The following is a 17,064-nucleotide window of genomic DNA, read 5'->3' on the forward strand; positions in this document are numbered from 1 at the left end:
CTTATCGCCTCATGCACTGTCTCTCCCGTCAGAGGCAGAGTCGGTCATATCATTATTATGGATGTTCAATATTTGTTCCAAATATGCCTTCTCATTTCATTTTCTCATCTGCAAAATTATTTGTTGTATGTGTATTGCTTCATTTGTGAGTATATATTTTATAGCAAGGAATGATAAATGTTTAATGAATACACACTGGTTTTATACAGTACCTGGACAGAAAGAACAGTCAGAATGAGAAGCAAGGGTTAGGGTAGATAGTTCTTGGATACCATTTATCATTTCTTTTAAAAACTCGCAATTTTGTATGAGCGATCAGTCCTGGCCCTCCTGGATATATAACACTCATAAGAATTTAAAAGATCTCATTGTTCAGGTTGCTAAATGATTGATGAGATCCAGAAGAGAAAAAGGAGCTCTGTAGATTGCAGAGTAATGCAAGTATCCTCAGTGTTACTAAGAGACCTGTGAGTGCTACATTACAGAATTAGGCTTGTGTGTTAAAGGAAGTGGTGTGTGTTGTAGAGTAATTGTGTGCAGTAATTGGCTTGTATGCTTTTAAACCAGTGCAGACTGCTGACACTGGCTGACTGCTCTACAGCTTTCTATGATATCTTCCTGTCTTATACTACTTTGATTCCCTTACCTCTTTTTTTCTTCTTACCTTCCTCTTTACTGCTTTCCTTTCCTATCCTACTGTCATTTATCCTTTCCTTTCCTTTCCTTTCCTTTCCTTTCCTTTCCTTTCCTTTCCTTTCCTTTCCTTTCCTTTCCTTTCCTTTCCTTTCCTTCACTTCCCTTCCCTTCCCTTCCCTTCCCTTCCTTTCTTTTCCTATGTCCTCTTATCTCTTTTGAAACTCCTTTTGTTTCCTCATTGCATTTTATTTTCTTTATCGCTGTTATTTTACACATTTTTGTTTCCTTTTCCTGTCCTTTTTCTTTCCTTTCCTCATTTTCAATTCTCTCTCCTTTTTCTGTTTGCAATGTTTTAATTTTAATTTCTTTTACCTATGTTGTTTCCCTTTCCTTTTCCTTTTCCTATTTCTTCCTCTCCTCTCCTCTCCTTCCTATTTAACATTTTTTTCTCATGTTCTCAGACCCCCAGACAGAAAGCGGCGGGACCTGTTTGGAGTGGCCAATGGCACACTGCTGCAAGGTGCAAGCAGGAACATTACAGGAATGGAGAGTAACATCACCGACCCAAAGCTGTACGAGAAAGAGTACCCTTTCTCAGAGGACAAAGTCTTTACAGAGATAATGGAGATATCCAACCTGCAGCCCTTCACCGTGTACCGCATTGACATCCATGCCTGTAACTATGAGATCCACCGCTGCAGTGCTGCAGCTTTTGTGTTCTCTAGAACCAAACCAGCAGGTCAGCAAAACCAACAAACCAAACTCATGCACAAGTGACTACATTTCCATGCCAGCAAAATATTAAAATTCCAGTAATTCTCCACTGTGCCTACAGCTATCCTGTTCATGTTAACAGCAATTAAAACCATAATGCAATTGAAATCTCATTAAATTACTGTAAGAAAGCACTGGCGTTAAGCACAGTTATGTTCTTTCTCAGACAAAGCAGATGATATTCCTGGCATTGTAACTCAGGAGAGGGATGAAAAGGGAGAAGGAACAGTGCTGCTGCGGTGGCCTGAACCTCATCACCCTAATGGACTGATCCTAATGTATGAGATCAAATATCGTCTGGGAAATGAGGTTAGTGTGACAACTAACTCATACACCATTAAGAAATAGTTAAAACTGAAGCCAATGCCACAAACCGACTGTGTGTGTGTTACAGCCCGAGAAACATGAGTGTGTATCACGGCAGCAGTACAGAGTGCTGCGAGGAACTCAGCTAAGCAATTTGCCCTCTGGAAATTATTCTGCCCGGGTCAGAGCCACATCTTTGGCTGGGAATGGGTCTTGGACTGAACCAGTGTCCTTTTATGTGCCACCCCCTAAAAGTAAGAATGCCCATAAGAAACCAATGATAACTTTAAAATAGCTTATTTAATGGAAATACAGAGAGGTCTGTTTAGTCATTTTGAGTTAATTTTGTGCAAATGTCCTTCTTTCTTACAGGAAATTATGATAATGCCATCTTACTGGCCATCATCATTCCTATTATAGTGGTAGTGTTGCTCGCTGCAGTGATCTCTGTTGTCTTCTTTGTCACCAAAAAGAGGTTTATGTCTCTTCTAGTAAAAAATAGACTTCATATTAATTTCCAGTGTCTAATACTGATTTTCATTGTGTTTTTATGTATGCTTCTTTTCAGGAATAGTGACCGGTTAGGAAATGGTGTGCTATATGCTTCTGTAAACCCTGAATACTTCAGTCCCTTTGAAAGTGAGTATATTATGTCAATTTGAACAGATATTCTCAAGTATTTTCTGCAGTTTTAACAAAAATAAAAATTTAAAAAATGTTTCACAATATATTATTTATTTTAGATACATTCAAACAATGTTTCAATGTTTAAACAATATATAATTTAATTATTTTAATGTTTTTTTTCATCGCCTCAGTGTATGTTCCAGACGAATGGGAAGTGGCTCGGGAGAAAATCACAATGTGTCGTGAGTTGGGTCAGGGCTCCTTTGGTATGGTGTATGAGGGCATCGCAAAGGGCGTTGTCAAAGATGAACCTGAGACCAGAGTGGCCATCAAGACAGTAAATGAATCCGCCAGTATGCGTGAACGCATCGAGTTCTTGAACGAAGCTTCAGTTATGAAAGAGTTCAACTGTCACCATGTGGTAAGAATGAGGGAAAAATCTAATCCACCAGTTGGTTTTACCAACAACTTTTGCTTTCAAACTCTTATAGATAATTATGTAAGTGTATAATTTCTGTAACCTTTTGTTGTACCCTGGTTTAGGTGCGACTTTTGGGTGTGGTTTCACAAGGACAGCCCACTCTAGTTATAATGGAGCTGATGACAAGAGGCGATCTGAAGAGCTACTTGCGTTCCCTCCGTTCCAAAGAGGTACGGAAACATCCAATCTGCTCTGGATTTATCCTGTAATTTTTCTCACTGCTTTTTAGATTAAAATACACTTGATTACACTTTTTTTCTGCTTAGATCTATGGCCAGCATCTCATGCCCCCTTTTAGTTAATGTTCACAGTTCTTTAAAGCTGCTCGATATTTCACTAAGCTCTTTGGAAAGAGTTTGAAAGAAAAAAGAGAAAGGGAGAAGCAGGAGTGTTAAATGCAGCCTTTGTTCTCTTTTATATAGCAGGGCTCTAGCAGCCAGTCTTTGCCTCCGCTGAAGAAGATGATTCAGATGGCTGGTGAGATAGCGGACGGGATGGCATACCTCAATGCCAACAAGTTTGTCCATCGGGACCTGGCTGCCAGAAACTGCATGGTTGCTGAGGACTTCACAGTTAAAATTGGAGGTAAATCTGTGATGCACCTCACATAAATCCATACATTTAAGAATCGATTTGATACAACAAAAAGATTGATAGGTGTGACTGACCCTTCAAGTTTGCTCTCTTCATGTGTGTAGACTTTGGCATGACAAGGGACATTTACGAGACTGATTACTATCGCAAAGGAGGAAAAGGGCTGCTGCCAGTGCGCTGGATGTCCCCAGAGTCTTTGAAAGATGGAGTGTTCACAACAAATTCTGATGTCTGGTATGAGCCGCCTGTTCTCTCTGACCTTTTTCCACATACACATAAATGCAAGACTTTGTTGTTTTACTCCATTGTGTATGTGTGTGTAAAATGATTAGGGCCTGCATGCACAGTGGCGGGTCAAACATTTGGACACTTTGTTAGTCAGAAATTTGTAAAAAAAAAAAAAAAAAAAATTTAAACCAATTATGGTTTTTATGGTTAAGGCTAGGTTAAGTAGATTGTTGTATTTTCCACAGTCATTAATTCACTCCTCAGTGTCACGTTATATCAGGAATAATTCTAATGTGGTGAATTGGTGATCATTCTTCTTTCATATTTCTTATTATTAATGTTGAAAACATGCTGTTTAATATTTTTGTGGAAGGTGTAAAGTATTTTTTGAACTCCCTGATGAATAGACAGTTCAAAAGAACAGCATTTATTTGAAATAGAAATCCTTTGCAACATTATAAATGTCTTTCTTTTCACCCTTGATCAATTGAATGTGTCTTTAATGAAATATTTTTAGTTTTTTACCTTAATGATGTTGATGTCCCCCATTTCACCTTTTGTGAAATTCCTTTCATAAAAAAAAAGAATATTTTCATTTATAAAACTCTGCATAAAATAAACTGTATATAAAGAAAAAAACTAAATATAAAGAAAGTTTTGTAAAGCTTTTATCTATCTAGTTAGTAGATTTTAAGGTAATTAATATAGAATTAAAAATGATTTGTCTGTAAAGCTGTTGGATCGAAAAGGTTTAATTGAAGTGTGTCCAAATTTTGACTGCTGAAAAACTGGTAATTTTCCACTCGAGCAGCAGGCTGTCCCATCAGAGAAACAGTAGACCCTCCTCACCACAGGCCCCTAACTGTCCAGAAAGCATTAAAACTGTCTCTTTATTTGACTTAATACGACAGGAAGCCTCATAGGCCTATAAGAGGTGAAAACCCTTTAATGTCTTTTCCCACTGATGTCCTGTGTCAAAGGAGAATATGCATCACTTCCAGACATTCTTCCACTCCCAGCCAAGCAGAACGTGCCCCAACACATTGTCTCTTTGTCTCAGACAGACTGTCTCTTCACAGCTTTAGTCCCAGCAGCAGTGGTTCAGTAGAACAGAGTCACGGTGCCATGGACCGACTCTTCCAATTCTGCAGTTTCCCAATCTCCAGAGTCCCACAGCTCTGTCACTCAGTGCACTCCTAACCTCCTCCAGATGTTTGGTAATGATGGGGTTGTTGTGCCAGCGCAGACCCGCCTCCCTGTCCCTCTGTCCATATCTGCCGCTTTTGAAGTCTCCGAGATGAAAAGAGCCACCGCGAGCTCCCATCTCGTACTCCCATAAACCTCGCCGTTAGGTGTCTTTATTTGTTTCCTTCCCCTGAAAAAGTCCCTCTCTAATGCGGTTTTGTCTTTCAACATGCAGATGTTGCAGCCAATTAGATGCAAGTCACTGTTGTAATAGTCCTGTTTTAAAGGGTGTTGAGCTTTGTCTCAGATCTTCAGCCAATGTCGAAAATTTGTCCTCCGAGAACTAATGAATAACGACTGGCAACAGTGCGCTCTTTGTGTGGTTTTTATTTGGGGTTTGCCGACTTTCTGCTCCGCTGCTGCACTTTCTCACCGGCCGCCGGCTAATATATGGACTCATTTTCATTAATGAGGAACACAGGGCTAACAAAAACACCACACTAAAAGAGAAAAGTTCAGGTCAGCGGTGTTCGCGACTTTCGCACTGTTTCGAAAATGAGCATTTTATTGTTCCAGGCTAGAAAAAAAAACAAAAAAAAAACACTGATGCGTCCGCAGCCTTTCAGTGACACGCCGCAGGCTAGTGCTGCTTTTAGGCTCCGCAGGACTGCAATTGTCTCAAAGCGGCTCTTCGTGCGTCTCTTGACCTTAAATGGCCTCATTCCTTTCCTCTTTGTCCTCGTCCGACTGGATTGAGTTACTTGATGTGTGCGGCTGCTGACGTAATCGGACAAATGGGTTTTGTGACATTTAGCGTGATTTACTGTAAGTGCCTTTGTGTTGCTCCTGCAGAGTTACTTTAACCAGTTCCTCTTTCTTCAGGTCGTTCGGCGTGGTTTTATGGGAGATCGCCACTTTAGCAGAGCAGCCCTACCAGGGAATGTCCAACGAGCAGGTACTGCGCTTCGTCATGGAGGGAGGACTTCTGGATAAACCGGACAACTGTCCTGACATGCTGTGAGTCCACTTTGCTCCCAAATTTGGCGCTCTGCTTTATAATGTTAACCCTTTGTCCTCTAACCGGCTCTTGTCTATTTAGGGATGCGATATCACGCTAAAATGTTGATAGTATGTCACCAGATGCTGCTGCTAACGTCAGGCCGAGCGAAAGCCCGGCTGGTGACATTTGCGTCACGGGTTAAAAGGAGACAGGTGACATCATGTTGTCAGGGAGCCTCCGTCCATAGAAGGGAGAATGTGTGGTTCCCAGGGCGTGACCGGAACGGTGACCCACGCTGCTCTACTTTTTACTAAGAGCTTCTTCTCGTGCTTATCTTCACATCTTCTTCGGAGCGTGTCTGCATGCGTCACTGATCCGGTCTGCCGTTCGCCTTTTCTGGGCTGATGTCAGTAGCGAGGCATGAGGTCTGTCCGTCCGTTTCTCCTGACCCCTTTCTTCCTCAGTCATTCTTTCTTGTCTCAACTGTTATGGAAACACAAACCCCCGGTTGCCATGGCAGCTGCGACGAGATGTCCTGATTGCACGAGAGAGGACTGAACATATGCTGTTATAAAGGCGCTCAAACTTTGTCATCTGTATCTCATCATTACACTCAAGTAGTGAGTTGTCGCTCACATTTTTATGATATCATGAGAATTTAAGTAATACTTGGCTGAAATACAAGGGCAGAGATTCAGAAATAGCTTGTAGATCCATCGAACATTTGCTTGAACAAAGCAAGGGTTCTTTCCTCATCACGTTAAGCTCACTATTTGGACATTTTTATCTCCAAACTGTTTAGCAATGACATATTTGTAGCAGTTTTGCTCGTTTTTTAAATAGTATAAAATAATTTCTGATTTTAATCATTTAATACATCTCAGTCAGTAGCTTTGTTTCAAAACCTAGTAGCACTAGACATCAAAGTCATGCTTTTGTTATGCCGATTCTAGCATTCAAATGTTGACGAAGATTTTTTAAATATTTTTTAACCACTTTTATATCAAAGTACAGTAAAAACAGTGAAGTATTATTAGAAAAGTAAAGTAAGGTATTAGAAAATGCTTAAAAATGTATAAAATGGCAGGCAGGCATAGTATTTATTTTTTATAATTATAATTTTTATTGTTTATATAGTGTTTAGTCGCTTGTTTGCTGTTAGTTTAGCAATCTGTTAACATCAAACTCTTTTGGAATCAATTTTAAGTAGAGTCTCTTATGCTGAATGCTATTTGTGGAGTTGCTGGCTTTGTAGAGCGCTCCAAATCAGTAACTTGTGAGGCTTTATTTCAGTTAGGATGCTGCCTTAGAAGGCAGCCATCCATAGAGGCAGTAGACAGGAAGGTAGCTCAGTGGGTTTTGGAAAAGCAATAGTGTACGCAGACAGGGCGCAAGATTTATCACATTTTCTAATTGGGTTTGAATTCTCTTTAGTGAGTAATGACAGATGGCCTCTGCTATGAATTTGTGATCCAACAAACGCCAAACAGGCAGGTTACTCCCGAACGCCAGGCCTGCGTCCAAAAAAACTAGCTTTTATTTTGAGAGAACGTTTCAGAAGTTGACGCCACAGAAAAGTTCGACTTTCCGTCAGTTCCCAATGCCCAGCGCGGTATTTGACCCGATGCGAGAAGGCCTCTGTGTTATGTGGATTCGGCCCTCCGCTCCGCTCTGAACCTGTGGCTGGAGGTCGCTTAAAATGTATTTCAGTGGGCCAGTGAGTACTGACGCTATTCTTAGCTTGTTTGTGTGTTTTACCAAGATGTGGTGGGACAGAACTACACCAAACTGTTATGATCATGGGTTTTATGTTTTGTTTTGGTTCTTTTGCTTTTTATGTGTTCATTAAGGAAGAGTCTATGGAGTGTTGAGGATAGCAGTTCTGGCATAGTGCACTTCTCAGTGTGTACCACCACGAAATGTTCTAGAAGTTGTCTGTTCCACAACTGCTCCTGTGTGCCGAAACTCTAGTGAACACTGCCACCTGTTGATGGGTGGAGATTGTTGGCGTGAACAGTTAGATTTTTATTGACATAATTATTGCCTGTTTGCACTGCAGTGCAATGAGTATGAATTTTGTTCATGAAAATGAGATTTATGAGATTTTTGGAAAAAAAAGAAAAGCTTATTTGTGTTACCAACGCAGTGCTTATAACTGTTTACAGTTATGATTGATATGGGTTATAATATCCATTGTTTGTACAAACAAGATGCATTATTTCTGCTAATACCTTTCATTATATAGGCAGAGTTTACTAATATTTATTTTCTGTTTATTTACTGTATTTGGCAGTATTTTGAATTAGCTTTTTTCATTTTAACTTTAGTTTTAGTAATTGGTTATTTTTTTATTAGTTTAATTGTACATAAATTAAGAAAAATATATATTTTTATCTCAGGTTTTGTTTCATTTTTAGTGCTTTGTTACTTTTAGTACTTTTAGTATTTTTTTATTGGTTTTTGTCTGGTTTACTAAGGTACACTTAACATACTGTATGTTTTTGATTCACTTAAAATAACTGGCTCAAAAGAATCGCTTGATCATAAATCAGACTAAACTTGTAGCACTGTCTGTATTTGATTTACTAAACAAACTGGCATATAAATGATTTGTTTATTAGAGGGCTTTTTTGTGGTTCAAAGTCATTTGAATTCATCCAAGGGAGTCTTTTAATAGACTTGGATAAGGCAAGCTATGTGACTTTTTGATCGAGTATTTTAAAAGATAATGTCAATTCTGTATCTGGTCTACAGGTTTGAACTGATGCGGATGTGCTGGCAGTACAACCCTAAGATGCGACCGTCTTTTCTGGAAATCATCAACAGCATAAAAGAAGAACTGGAGCCGCCCTTCCGGGAGGTTAGCTTTTTCTACAGTGAGGAGAACAAGCCACCCGACACTGAGGAACTGGACATGGAGGTGGAGAACATGGAGAACGTTCCACTGGATCCCGCTTCTACATTGGCCCCCTCCTCTCAGGGGAGCACAGGGGCTCAGACCCAGAGTCCACAGCCACTCTCCCCAGCTCAGGGGCCGGGGACACCGATGGGGTCTGTACCGACCCCCTCCACCTCACCACCTTCCTCTTCCTCCTCAGCCTCTCCAGGCCTGGTCTTAGACAAGCACTCAGGACAGGTAGCAGCAAACGGGCCAGTGGTGCTGTTGGGGCCAGCGTTCGACGAGACGCAGCCCTACGCACACATGAACGGAGGGAGGAAGAACGAGCGAGCGCTGCCACTGCCTCAGTCATCGGCCTGCTGATCCTGACTGCTCAGTCTCCCTCTACTCCTCACACAGGGTACCCACATTTCCCTCGCCCTTTTGTCTACATGGTCATATGTGTTTTTTCTTTCGTTCTCGAGGAGTCAAAACCCAGGGCTGACCGTGGAGTCCATAACCAGATGGACCATGTCCTTTCTGGAAATCTGAGGATCATTTTATTCAAATGATTTTCGAATGACGGAGGATGTTTCGGGCGATTGATGACTACAAGCCTACAAAAACTCTTGCAATATTTAAGGTTTCAGAACAAACCACCACACTGGGGAGCCCTGACTTTCACTTGTGTGAAAAATAAAAAACGTTTTAATGTTTTCTAAAGGAAGAAAACCTGCCAGTGAAACAAAAGAGACGCATAGTAGCCAGCAAGCCCAGCCCGTGAACACTTCCAGGGTGCATACGAGTGTGTTATTTTTAGACAAAAATGCACATTCCCCTCCTCAGAGCAAGTATTTTTCTTCCTTTAAAACCATCTTTGTCATCACATTTCTCTTTGAAGATGCCGCAGAAACTTTCTTACCTGCGATTGCTTGTTCTCAATCAGTGATTGGTCAAGTTACTGGTTGATCCACCCTTCTACTTAAACCATTTCTAGGGGGTTTGTTAGCGAGTGAGGTGGGCTTTTTTAAAACTGCCAAATTTTTTGCCAAATCAAATTTTCTTTTTCTTTTTTTTTTAAGTTATTTATCATTACATAACCCTCTATCTACAGCTGATTTTCGAGGTCGCACTTTGAAGTAGCGCAATCAAGGGACTAAACTCTCATACTGTCTTTTATGGGGGATTTCTGGACCGCATCTTTTACAATCAGCTTGAGTTTGTAAATCCTTCCCCTTTCCCCCTTTTATATGGCTCTGATCTCCAACTATTGCATGGCAGTTCCTGCTGCACGCACCATCTGTGAGCTGAGCCTCAGTGAGGGCGATGTCTCAAGTCGAAAGAAAAGATTGTGGTGAAGAGACTGATGTGCTGCTGAGAGGCGGGTATGAATTTTAAGGGATCGGCTTGATCGTGAAGCAAACTGAATACAGGGGCTTCATCTGTTTCGACCTTTGTTTTGTGAGATGAGTGAGGCATTGTACACAGCAGGTATTTTTTTAGACTAGTCATTAGTCTCTCTGTACAATTCATATGATTCTAAGAAGGGTCTTACAGTTCTATGTTAGACCGCAAGATCATTTACACACAAATCATTGGTTTGAGTCACTTTTGATAACTTTTTTACAGTTCTGATGTTCACCTCTTTGTCTATACAGAAAGAAGCTGCTATTTTATTTTTATATTTATATATATATATATATATATTATATATATATATATATATATATATATATATATATATATATATATATATATATATATATATATATTCAGTGACCAAAATGATATGAACACTAGTATTTTAACCAGCTAAAAATTTGAAAAGTCAGTTAAAAAATATATTTAAAAAAAAAAAAAAAATCTGTTATTTCTATATTTTGCTGTAGTGTGTAGTAGCAAATATCAGTTTACATTTCCAAACAGATTTGCATCTTTAATTAATTATTGCAATCAATGGCAAACTTAATGTTTAAAAATGTAAACTAATTATTTAATACTGACAGACTACAGCAAAACTAAGAAATAACTGACCATTGGTAGCTAGTAAAAATACTAGTGTTCTAAGCATTTTGGCCACCATTGTTTGTGTGTGTATATATATATATATATATATATATATATATATATATATATATATATATATATATATATATATATATATGGGGGTATATAATGATTTGTGTATTGTATTGTAGTACGATAGTGTCATAGTCATAGTGATCATCCCTATCCCCTTGTTGGTGTCTTTTAGTCGTTTGGAGTGCACTTGTCAAAGGGTATGATGTTATTTCCTCATTATCTTCAGCTGGGATGTTGCAGTGTGATGTGCGTCAGCAGATTTGTTAAGGGGTGGATGCATTGCATAAAATTACATTTTACATACTTTTTTGAATACATATTAGTTTTTTTAATATTTTAAAAACATTTTCAAATATAAAATGTATGTTTATTTGCAACAGTTATGCAAAAAACAATAAAAAGACATTCATGACATTAAAACAGCAACATCTGCTGAGGCACATCGTGCTGCGTTCGTTATCACAAGAACATCCCAGCTGAGTATAAATTACCTTTGCTCCCTTTGACAAGTGCATACCAAATGACTAAATAATGACACTAACAAGGAGATAGGGACGATCACTATGATTTGGAAAATGACCATGAATCGTATGATACACGATACACAAATCGCTACATAATATATATATATATATATATATATATATATATATATATATATATATATATATATATATATATATATATATATAAAATATGTATGTGTAAAAGAAATCCTTCAGGTTTAATATTTTATGATATCTCCACTACAGTCCATTTTCTTATGCTTTATATTCTTCTTGCAAAAAAAAAAAAAAAAAAAAAATACAAAAAAAGAGAATAGCAATTTATTTTTATTTTTTTCTCCTAAGAGGTTTGTCTGCATTGCCACATGTCCATTGCCTTGTGTTTTTTTAACTATATTATTATTATTATTATTAATATTATATTAATATTATTATTAGTTACAACAAAATCTTTAGCTCTGCATGTGAACTTTAGGCACCCTTGATACAGTTGTCTACCATTGCACCTGCTCATGTGGTGCAGCTCAATCTCAGGTTAATGTTATGGTTTTGTTCTCCAGACATTCGCATCATAGTTAATTCCACCTCTGCTTTTTTTTAGGTTGCCGGCCCTTTCCTTACAGTGTAGTAAACTGTACAGTATGTCAGTGTCTGTGCTCACGCCTCCTGCCAGGCATCGTCATAGAAGGTTTCATTGACGTTTCTTTACCCTCCTAGACTATTTTTATAACCCATCCATGTAACTGAATAGCAACCAACAGGGCTAATTGGGTTGTCTTAATTTGTCTCGCATACCCCAACCAGCCTGTAATGCCTCCAAACAAAATACGCTCATAATCTCTGCTTAATGTCACCCACAACCCACATCGACTTTATAAATCCATGCAACGAGCACTAACCTTCCTTATTAAATATGCCATCTGTAACCAAACAAATAAGAACGGGTTCGAGTTCAGAGAATTGATCGGTTTTCTCAAAGAACGCAAAATAAAACAGTAGGCTTCCCTGGCTAGTTGGCTTTAAAAAGTTTCATTTTGAAGGATTTCTCCATGCGCATTTGGGAACGATACCCAGGACCTATTTATCCTGTCTTAGAAGGTTTTTTTCCCCCTTTGAAGGGGTATTTATTTTTTTCTTTCTTTTTTTTGTGATACCAGTTGAAATCACTGTACAAATGCCCTTATGATTTAGTATAAAGTCTGAATTCTAGATGCATTTTCCATGATGTCATGACTGGGGGACTTTCTTTTTTCATTTCCTTCAGCATCTATCTACCTCATTCTCTTTTATTTTAAATGTGTAAGTGATGAAATGATAAATATACATCTCGCTTTTTTTCTGTAGAGGACACATTATCATCCTCTGTCTTGTCTCTGATTTAAAAAAAAAAAAAAAAAAAACAAACAAAAAAACTCTTTAAGCACCACAGAGCACAAGCTCCCAGGAATGAAGAGAGGAAGTCATGGTGTGAGCTAAGATGCCTATGGGATTCCTAATGGCGTGTCTCTTGCATCCCTTATCACATGCCCAGCAACACAAAAATCCCACTGCTTTCAATCAAGCTGCAGTAGTTGTTAAATAATCATATTAAAATACCTAATTTACTAGATGGTTTCAACGTGATGGACCACAGATAAAACTTATCAGTGTTTTCCTCTGTGTTTAATATTCTTTTTAAGTTATCTCCCTTTATCCACCATCTGATTGATGAAACTGTTCATGAAGGTTAAGTAAAGAATGCAAATGCTGACAAATCAATACAGTTGCAGCAAGAAAATTAACATGATATCGTGGTATATAGGATTGGATGTAGAACAGTTAGGCCAACAAGAAAAAATGTGTATGATGTTTTTTTTGTTCCATTTAAATTTCATTAGCTATCTCACATGATCTTAACTCGTCTGCAGCATTGACAGAGATTATGGCACTGGTCATCCTGTTTCCCAGCATGCCCTGCTCAGACACACTGTTGGGCCTACTGCTTTTGTCGATAGCCTATAATTGACGGTGACTTTAAAGTCTGCATGAAATCAAAACTGACTGTATTTATTTTGTAAGCTCAAATTGCTATTTTTTTGATGAACAATTCATCTGTGCAAATCAATCCACAAGAAAAAATTGTTTGTCTAATTAATCCAAATCTTCAGTTTGACGGCTCGGGCATCCTTATCCACTCCCCTCCTGTCAGTGTTTATTTCTGAATGAATCACCTACTTTACTACATCCAATCAATTCAAAGTAGAAAAAAGAAGCGACGCCCTCTAGTTTCCTCATTAAATATTCTGTTTCTCTCAGAAGTATGTCACAAACTTCCGGTTCACTCTGACCTTAATGTATACTGATAACTTCACCTAGTTCATAAACAAACCTAGTTCTTCACCTAGTTCTTTTACAATCAAATCATCCTCTCTATTTTACCTTTTGGCCAAAGCATCTAACAGTTGAATGCATGAAATGGATTTCGAAAAACAGTGGATTTTTCCCTCTTCTCATAGACCTACCTGGAAAAACATTCCAGATGATTTGTTTGGTCAGATGCTCTCCACGTGTCTAGTGAGCACTATATAGAAAGGGCCAACTGTTGTCGCTGTGCTCATCTACATCATTCTCTAGAGAGAAAGGGCTGTCGTTTTGCCTCTCTTTTCTACTGCTGCTGACAACATGCTGCTTTACAGAGACTACATATAGTCTTGCCTATAGCATTGGGTAGGTGGTGGATCTAAGCAACATGCTTTCTCTCTCTAAATAACCGGTAAAAAACCCACAATGGTTCAGATGATTAAAATGCAAAGTGGATTCGGAGAAAGTCACGGCCTTATAGCCCCTGGTCGTTCAGTTTCATGGCACTTAAAATGTTCTTTGACTTTCATATTTTGGATCTTTTGAACTCCGGGGGTTGGAAACAAGGCCGCTTATAGGAAAAGACCTGGTCGGGATGCTGAGAGGCACACTGTTTGAAAAGAATATTATTCTGTGTGGTACAAGATGATCGAAATAACCATTCTATAAAAGCCTTTGGGCTTGTATTGTTGCGTATGTATATGGGTGGGAGTGTATCACATGTAGATGTAGTGATTAAGATTTTGATGTGTTTATAATGGGAAAATAATAGATATCAACTATTTATTTCTGTTTCTTTTTTCTTTCTGTAATGAATATGGACAAAAGCATTGGCCTGTTGCAAAGTGAATGTCAGTTTTCATTGAATGCTGCCAAGGTTCCTTAGTTACCAGTAGGTTACAGATCTACAGAAACACACATATACACAGACACAAATAGGACAGCGATGTCCAGTAGATTACGGGTAGTCATGACACAGAGAGAGAGAAAACATGACTAGAATTTTAAATAAAAAGAGACAAGTTTACAGTAGAAATAGCTTATGTTGCAATGCAAGTTCTCTTCAAACCTGAAGGTAGATTGACTGAAAGATTTTTTTTTTCCCTCAACTATCATAAGAACTATTATTATTTTAGTCTATTACTTCATAATGCAAAACCTCAGGTTTAGAAAAGATGCATGTATGCATTTTAATTGCAATAATGAGCTTGAGGTTTCACAGACATCATTTCCCAGGCACTGTTGTTTTTGCTTGGCATTCCGACAAATTTCAAAAGGGGCCTTGATCTACTGTACTGAAAAGAGTTTATTAACACTTTTTATTTTCCTTTCACAAAAAAAAAAAAAAAAAAAGAAAAAAGGAGGAAAAATAAAAATCTCTGTGTCACTGCATTGATTGGTAGAAACTGATGGTAAAACGGCTTGGCTGGTACTCTCGTCTTCTTGTAAGTTATGTATCTAAGGCCTCCTGTTTTTCAGTTTTCTCCTCACCACCAGTTGAGATGGTAGACTTTTTACATGCCATTGGCTTAATGTATATCTGAAGAATTTTCATGTATTTTCTTTTTTTCTTAAATTTTGAATTAAAAAAAATGAATGAGTCTGAAGGCCTGTGTTGAGTGTCACTTATTGCATTCTCACTATGTAATCTTTGATGGGATTATGTTTTAATTCTGGGGATTGTTTTCTACCTGTCCTGAGGTTGTGTGTGCAGGTCGGTCCAGCTGGCGTAACAGAGCCTGGATGATGGTCTGGAGTTGTGGTACCAGTCTCTCTGGGCTTGCCAGGCTGCCCGAGGCTGGCACGTGGATCAGCACAGCCCTTCCTTGCCCACAGTACAGCGAATAGTAGTATGCAAAATCACACAGGTACCTGCAGGTTGTAAACTTGCTTTTATTCTATACATGCCATTTCAACATTTAACTCAACTATAGCATTCACAAATAAAAGTAGCAAATGTAATTCTTGGAATGAATTTTACAGGGCTTTAAAACAATTATCTTTTATAGACTATATATAGTCTAATTATTACCTCCCAGCGTCCCTAGAGTAGATGACATCAAGCCCCATACTTTTTAAATGCTTGCTAAGGGACCTCATGTCTATGATGGAGTCCAGTCGTTCTGGTCCTCCCTCAATGACGCACTGATGATTAGGACACAGACCGCTCACATCCCTGTCTTTGTAGCAGTGGTTCTTCCCTGTTTGCTCCAGTGTGATGCCTTTGGCTCCTGGAGCTATGCCCAAATGGATGACAACCTGCCCATTACACAGAGAAAATGTCTCTTTTCTCTCTTTTGTATCAAAACACCTTCAGTGTAATCTCAGAATATTTAACAAAGCATCTTGTAATCTCTCCCCTGTGACGAAGTGTTCCTCCTCAGCAGCTGGTCTGTGTGTATATATTAATTTACCTGCTTAAAGTTACCTTTGGAGTCATCGTCTGCCAGATATCATCAAGGACTTGTTGGGATTTCGCATAACTGACAGGAATCTCCTTAATACGGACCTCTATGCCCGATCCAAGCCCTGCCATCTTCAAAACCTTTTTAAACAACAAAGTGTGGCCATAGTATAGTATCATAGTATTATACCATGCACATCAGTCATGAATATTATTTGTATTCTTACAATAACCGTTCGACCTTTAAAATAGCATTCTGCTAAAACGTGAGATCATAAAAAGTAAACACAAAAATCTACAATTACCTAAAAAGGTGCCTTTTGTTTTCTTCGTATATTTTAAAAGAGCGGCCGAAACCTGTTTATTTGGATTTACCTTAGCTGCCTCCCAACTTGGATTCACAACGTGTTGTCGGAAAGGACCAAAACCTAGTAAAACAGACCACATAAACCACGGTTAAACGGGTTTTACGATAAAGACGACGCTTTTTATACACAGCAGCGAAACCATTGCAACTGAAATTCAACATGCTACTGAAATGCGTCGATAACCAACCCAGAATAATCAACCTACCTGTTACAACTACAACTTCGCGACAAGTGTCCATGGAGATTATGCTTTATTATATTTAAACTCAACGGTTTACCGCCTCTATAACTGAACATGAAAGTAACGCATTTCATACAACTGCAATGTTGTATATTTTAAAGTCTTGCTTGTGGCTATTACCGAAAGTGACACTTTGCGCAACTGAGGCTGTACAAGAGGGAGTGCATTGTCTATTTTTCTCCACATGGGAGAGCCATCTCATATCCCTTCATGGAGCTAAAGACGCACTCCTTCAAAGATCTCACTGGACGGGACGTTGTTTTCACAACCTACTATGGCTAAGCACTGACTCATGAATATTAATTAGAGCGCGCTGACGCTGTTAGGCCTATTTCCTAGAGCATCCAGTCACATACCCTAATTAATATTCAACTTGTCTCGCGCATATTCGTTTCAGCCAATCCCACAGCCCTG

General features: G+C 38.7%; 2 protein-coding genes across 3 annotated transcripts in view; one reads left to right on the forward strand and one right to left on the reverse strand.

Annotated features, from left to right (window-relative positions):
• The window catches only part of igf1ra (insulin-like growth factor 1a receptor), a 79,961-nt gene extending 69,577 nt beyond the window's left edge, over positions 1 to 10,384 (forward strand). Inside the window, 11 exon segments of the mRNA XM_043264982.1 lie at positions 1,098 to 1,375; positions 1,577 to 1,719; positions 1,805 to 1,970; positions 2,089 to 2,191; positions 2,285 to 2,355; positions 2,535 to 2,764; positions 2,887 to 2,994; positions 3,247 to 3,409; positions 3,523 to 3,652; positions 5,714 to 5,848; positions 8,586 to 10,384. Coding sequence (XP_043120917.1) covers positions 1,098 to 1,375; positions 1,577 to 1,719; positions 1,805 to 1,970; positions 2,089 to 2,191; positions 2,285 to 2,355; positions 2,535 to 2,764; positions 2,887 to 2,994; positions 3,247 to 3,409; positions 3,523 to 3,652; positions 5,714 to 5,848; positions 8,586 to 9,093 — 2,035 coding nt within the window. The 3' untranslated portion in view covers positions 9,094 to 10,384.
• A 1,585-nt stretch (positions 10,385 to 11,969) lies between these two features.
• On the reverse strand, positions 11,970 to 16,998 carry pgpep1l (pyroglutamyl-peptidase I like). Of its 2 annotated transcripts, XM_043263947.1 has the most exons (5): positions 16,615 to 16,998; positions 16,417 to 16,469; positions 16,066 to 16,182; positions 15,670 to 15,896; positions 11,970 to 15,509 (listed from the first exon to the last, which is right to left on the reverse strand). In XM_043263947.1, the coding sequence occupies exons 1-5, from the start codon at positions 16,646 to 16,648 to the stop codon at positions 15,305 to 15,307; spliced, it is 636 nt and encodes a 211-aa protein (XP_043119882.1). In that variant the 5' UTR covers positions 16,649 to 16,998; the 3' UTR covers positions 11,970 to 15,304. The 2 variants fall into 2 exon arrangements, with proteins under 2 accessions (XP_043119882.1, XP_043119883.1); XM_043263948.1 differs by lacking the exon at positions 16,615 to 16,998 and having other exon boundaries at positions 16,347 to 16,469.
• Positions 16,999 to 17,064: the final 66 nt, after the last annotated feature.

Source organism: Puntigrus tetrazona, chromosome 18 (genome assembly GCF_018831695.1).
Source record: "Puntigrus tetrazona isolate hp1 chromosome 18, ASM1883169v1, whole genome shotgun sequence".
Classification (NCBI taxonomy): Eukaryota; Metazoa; Chordata; class Actinopteri; order Cypriniformes; family Cyprinidae; genus Puntigrus; species Puntigrus tetrazona.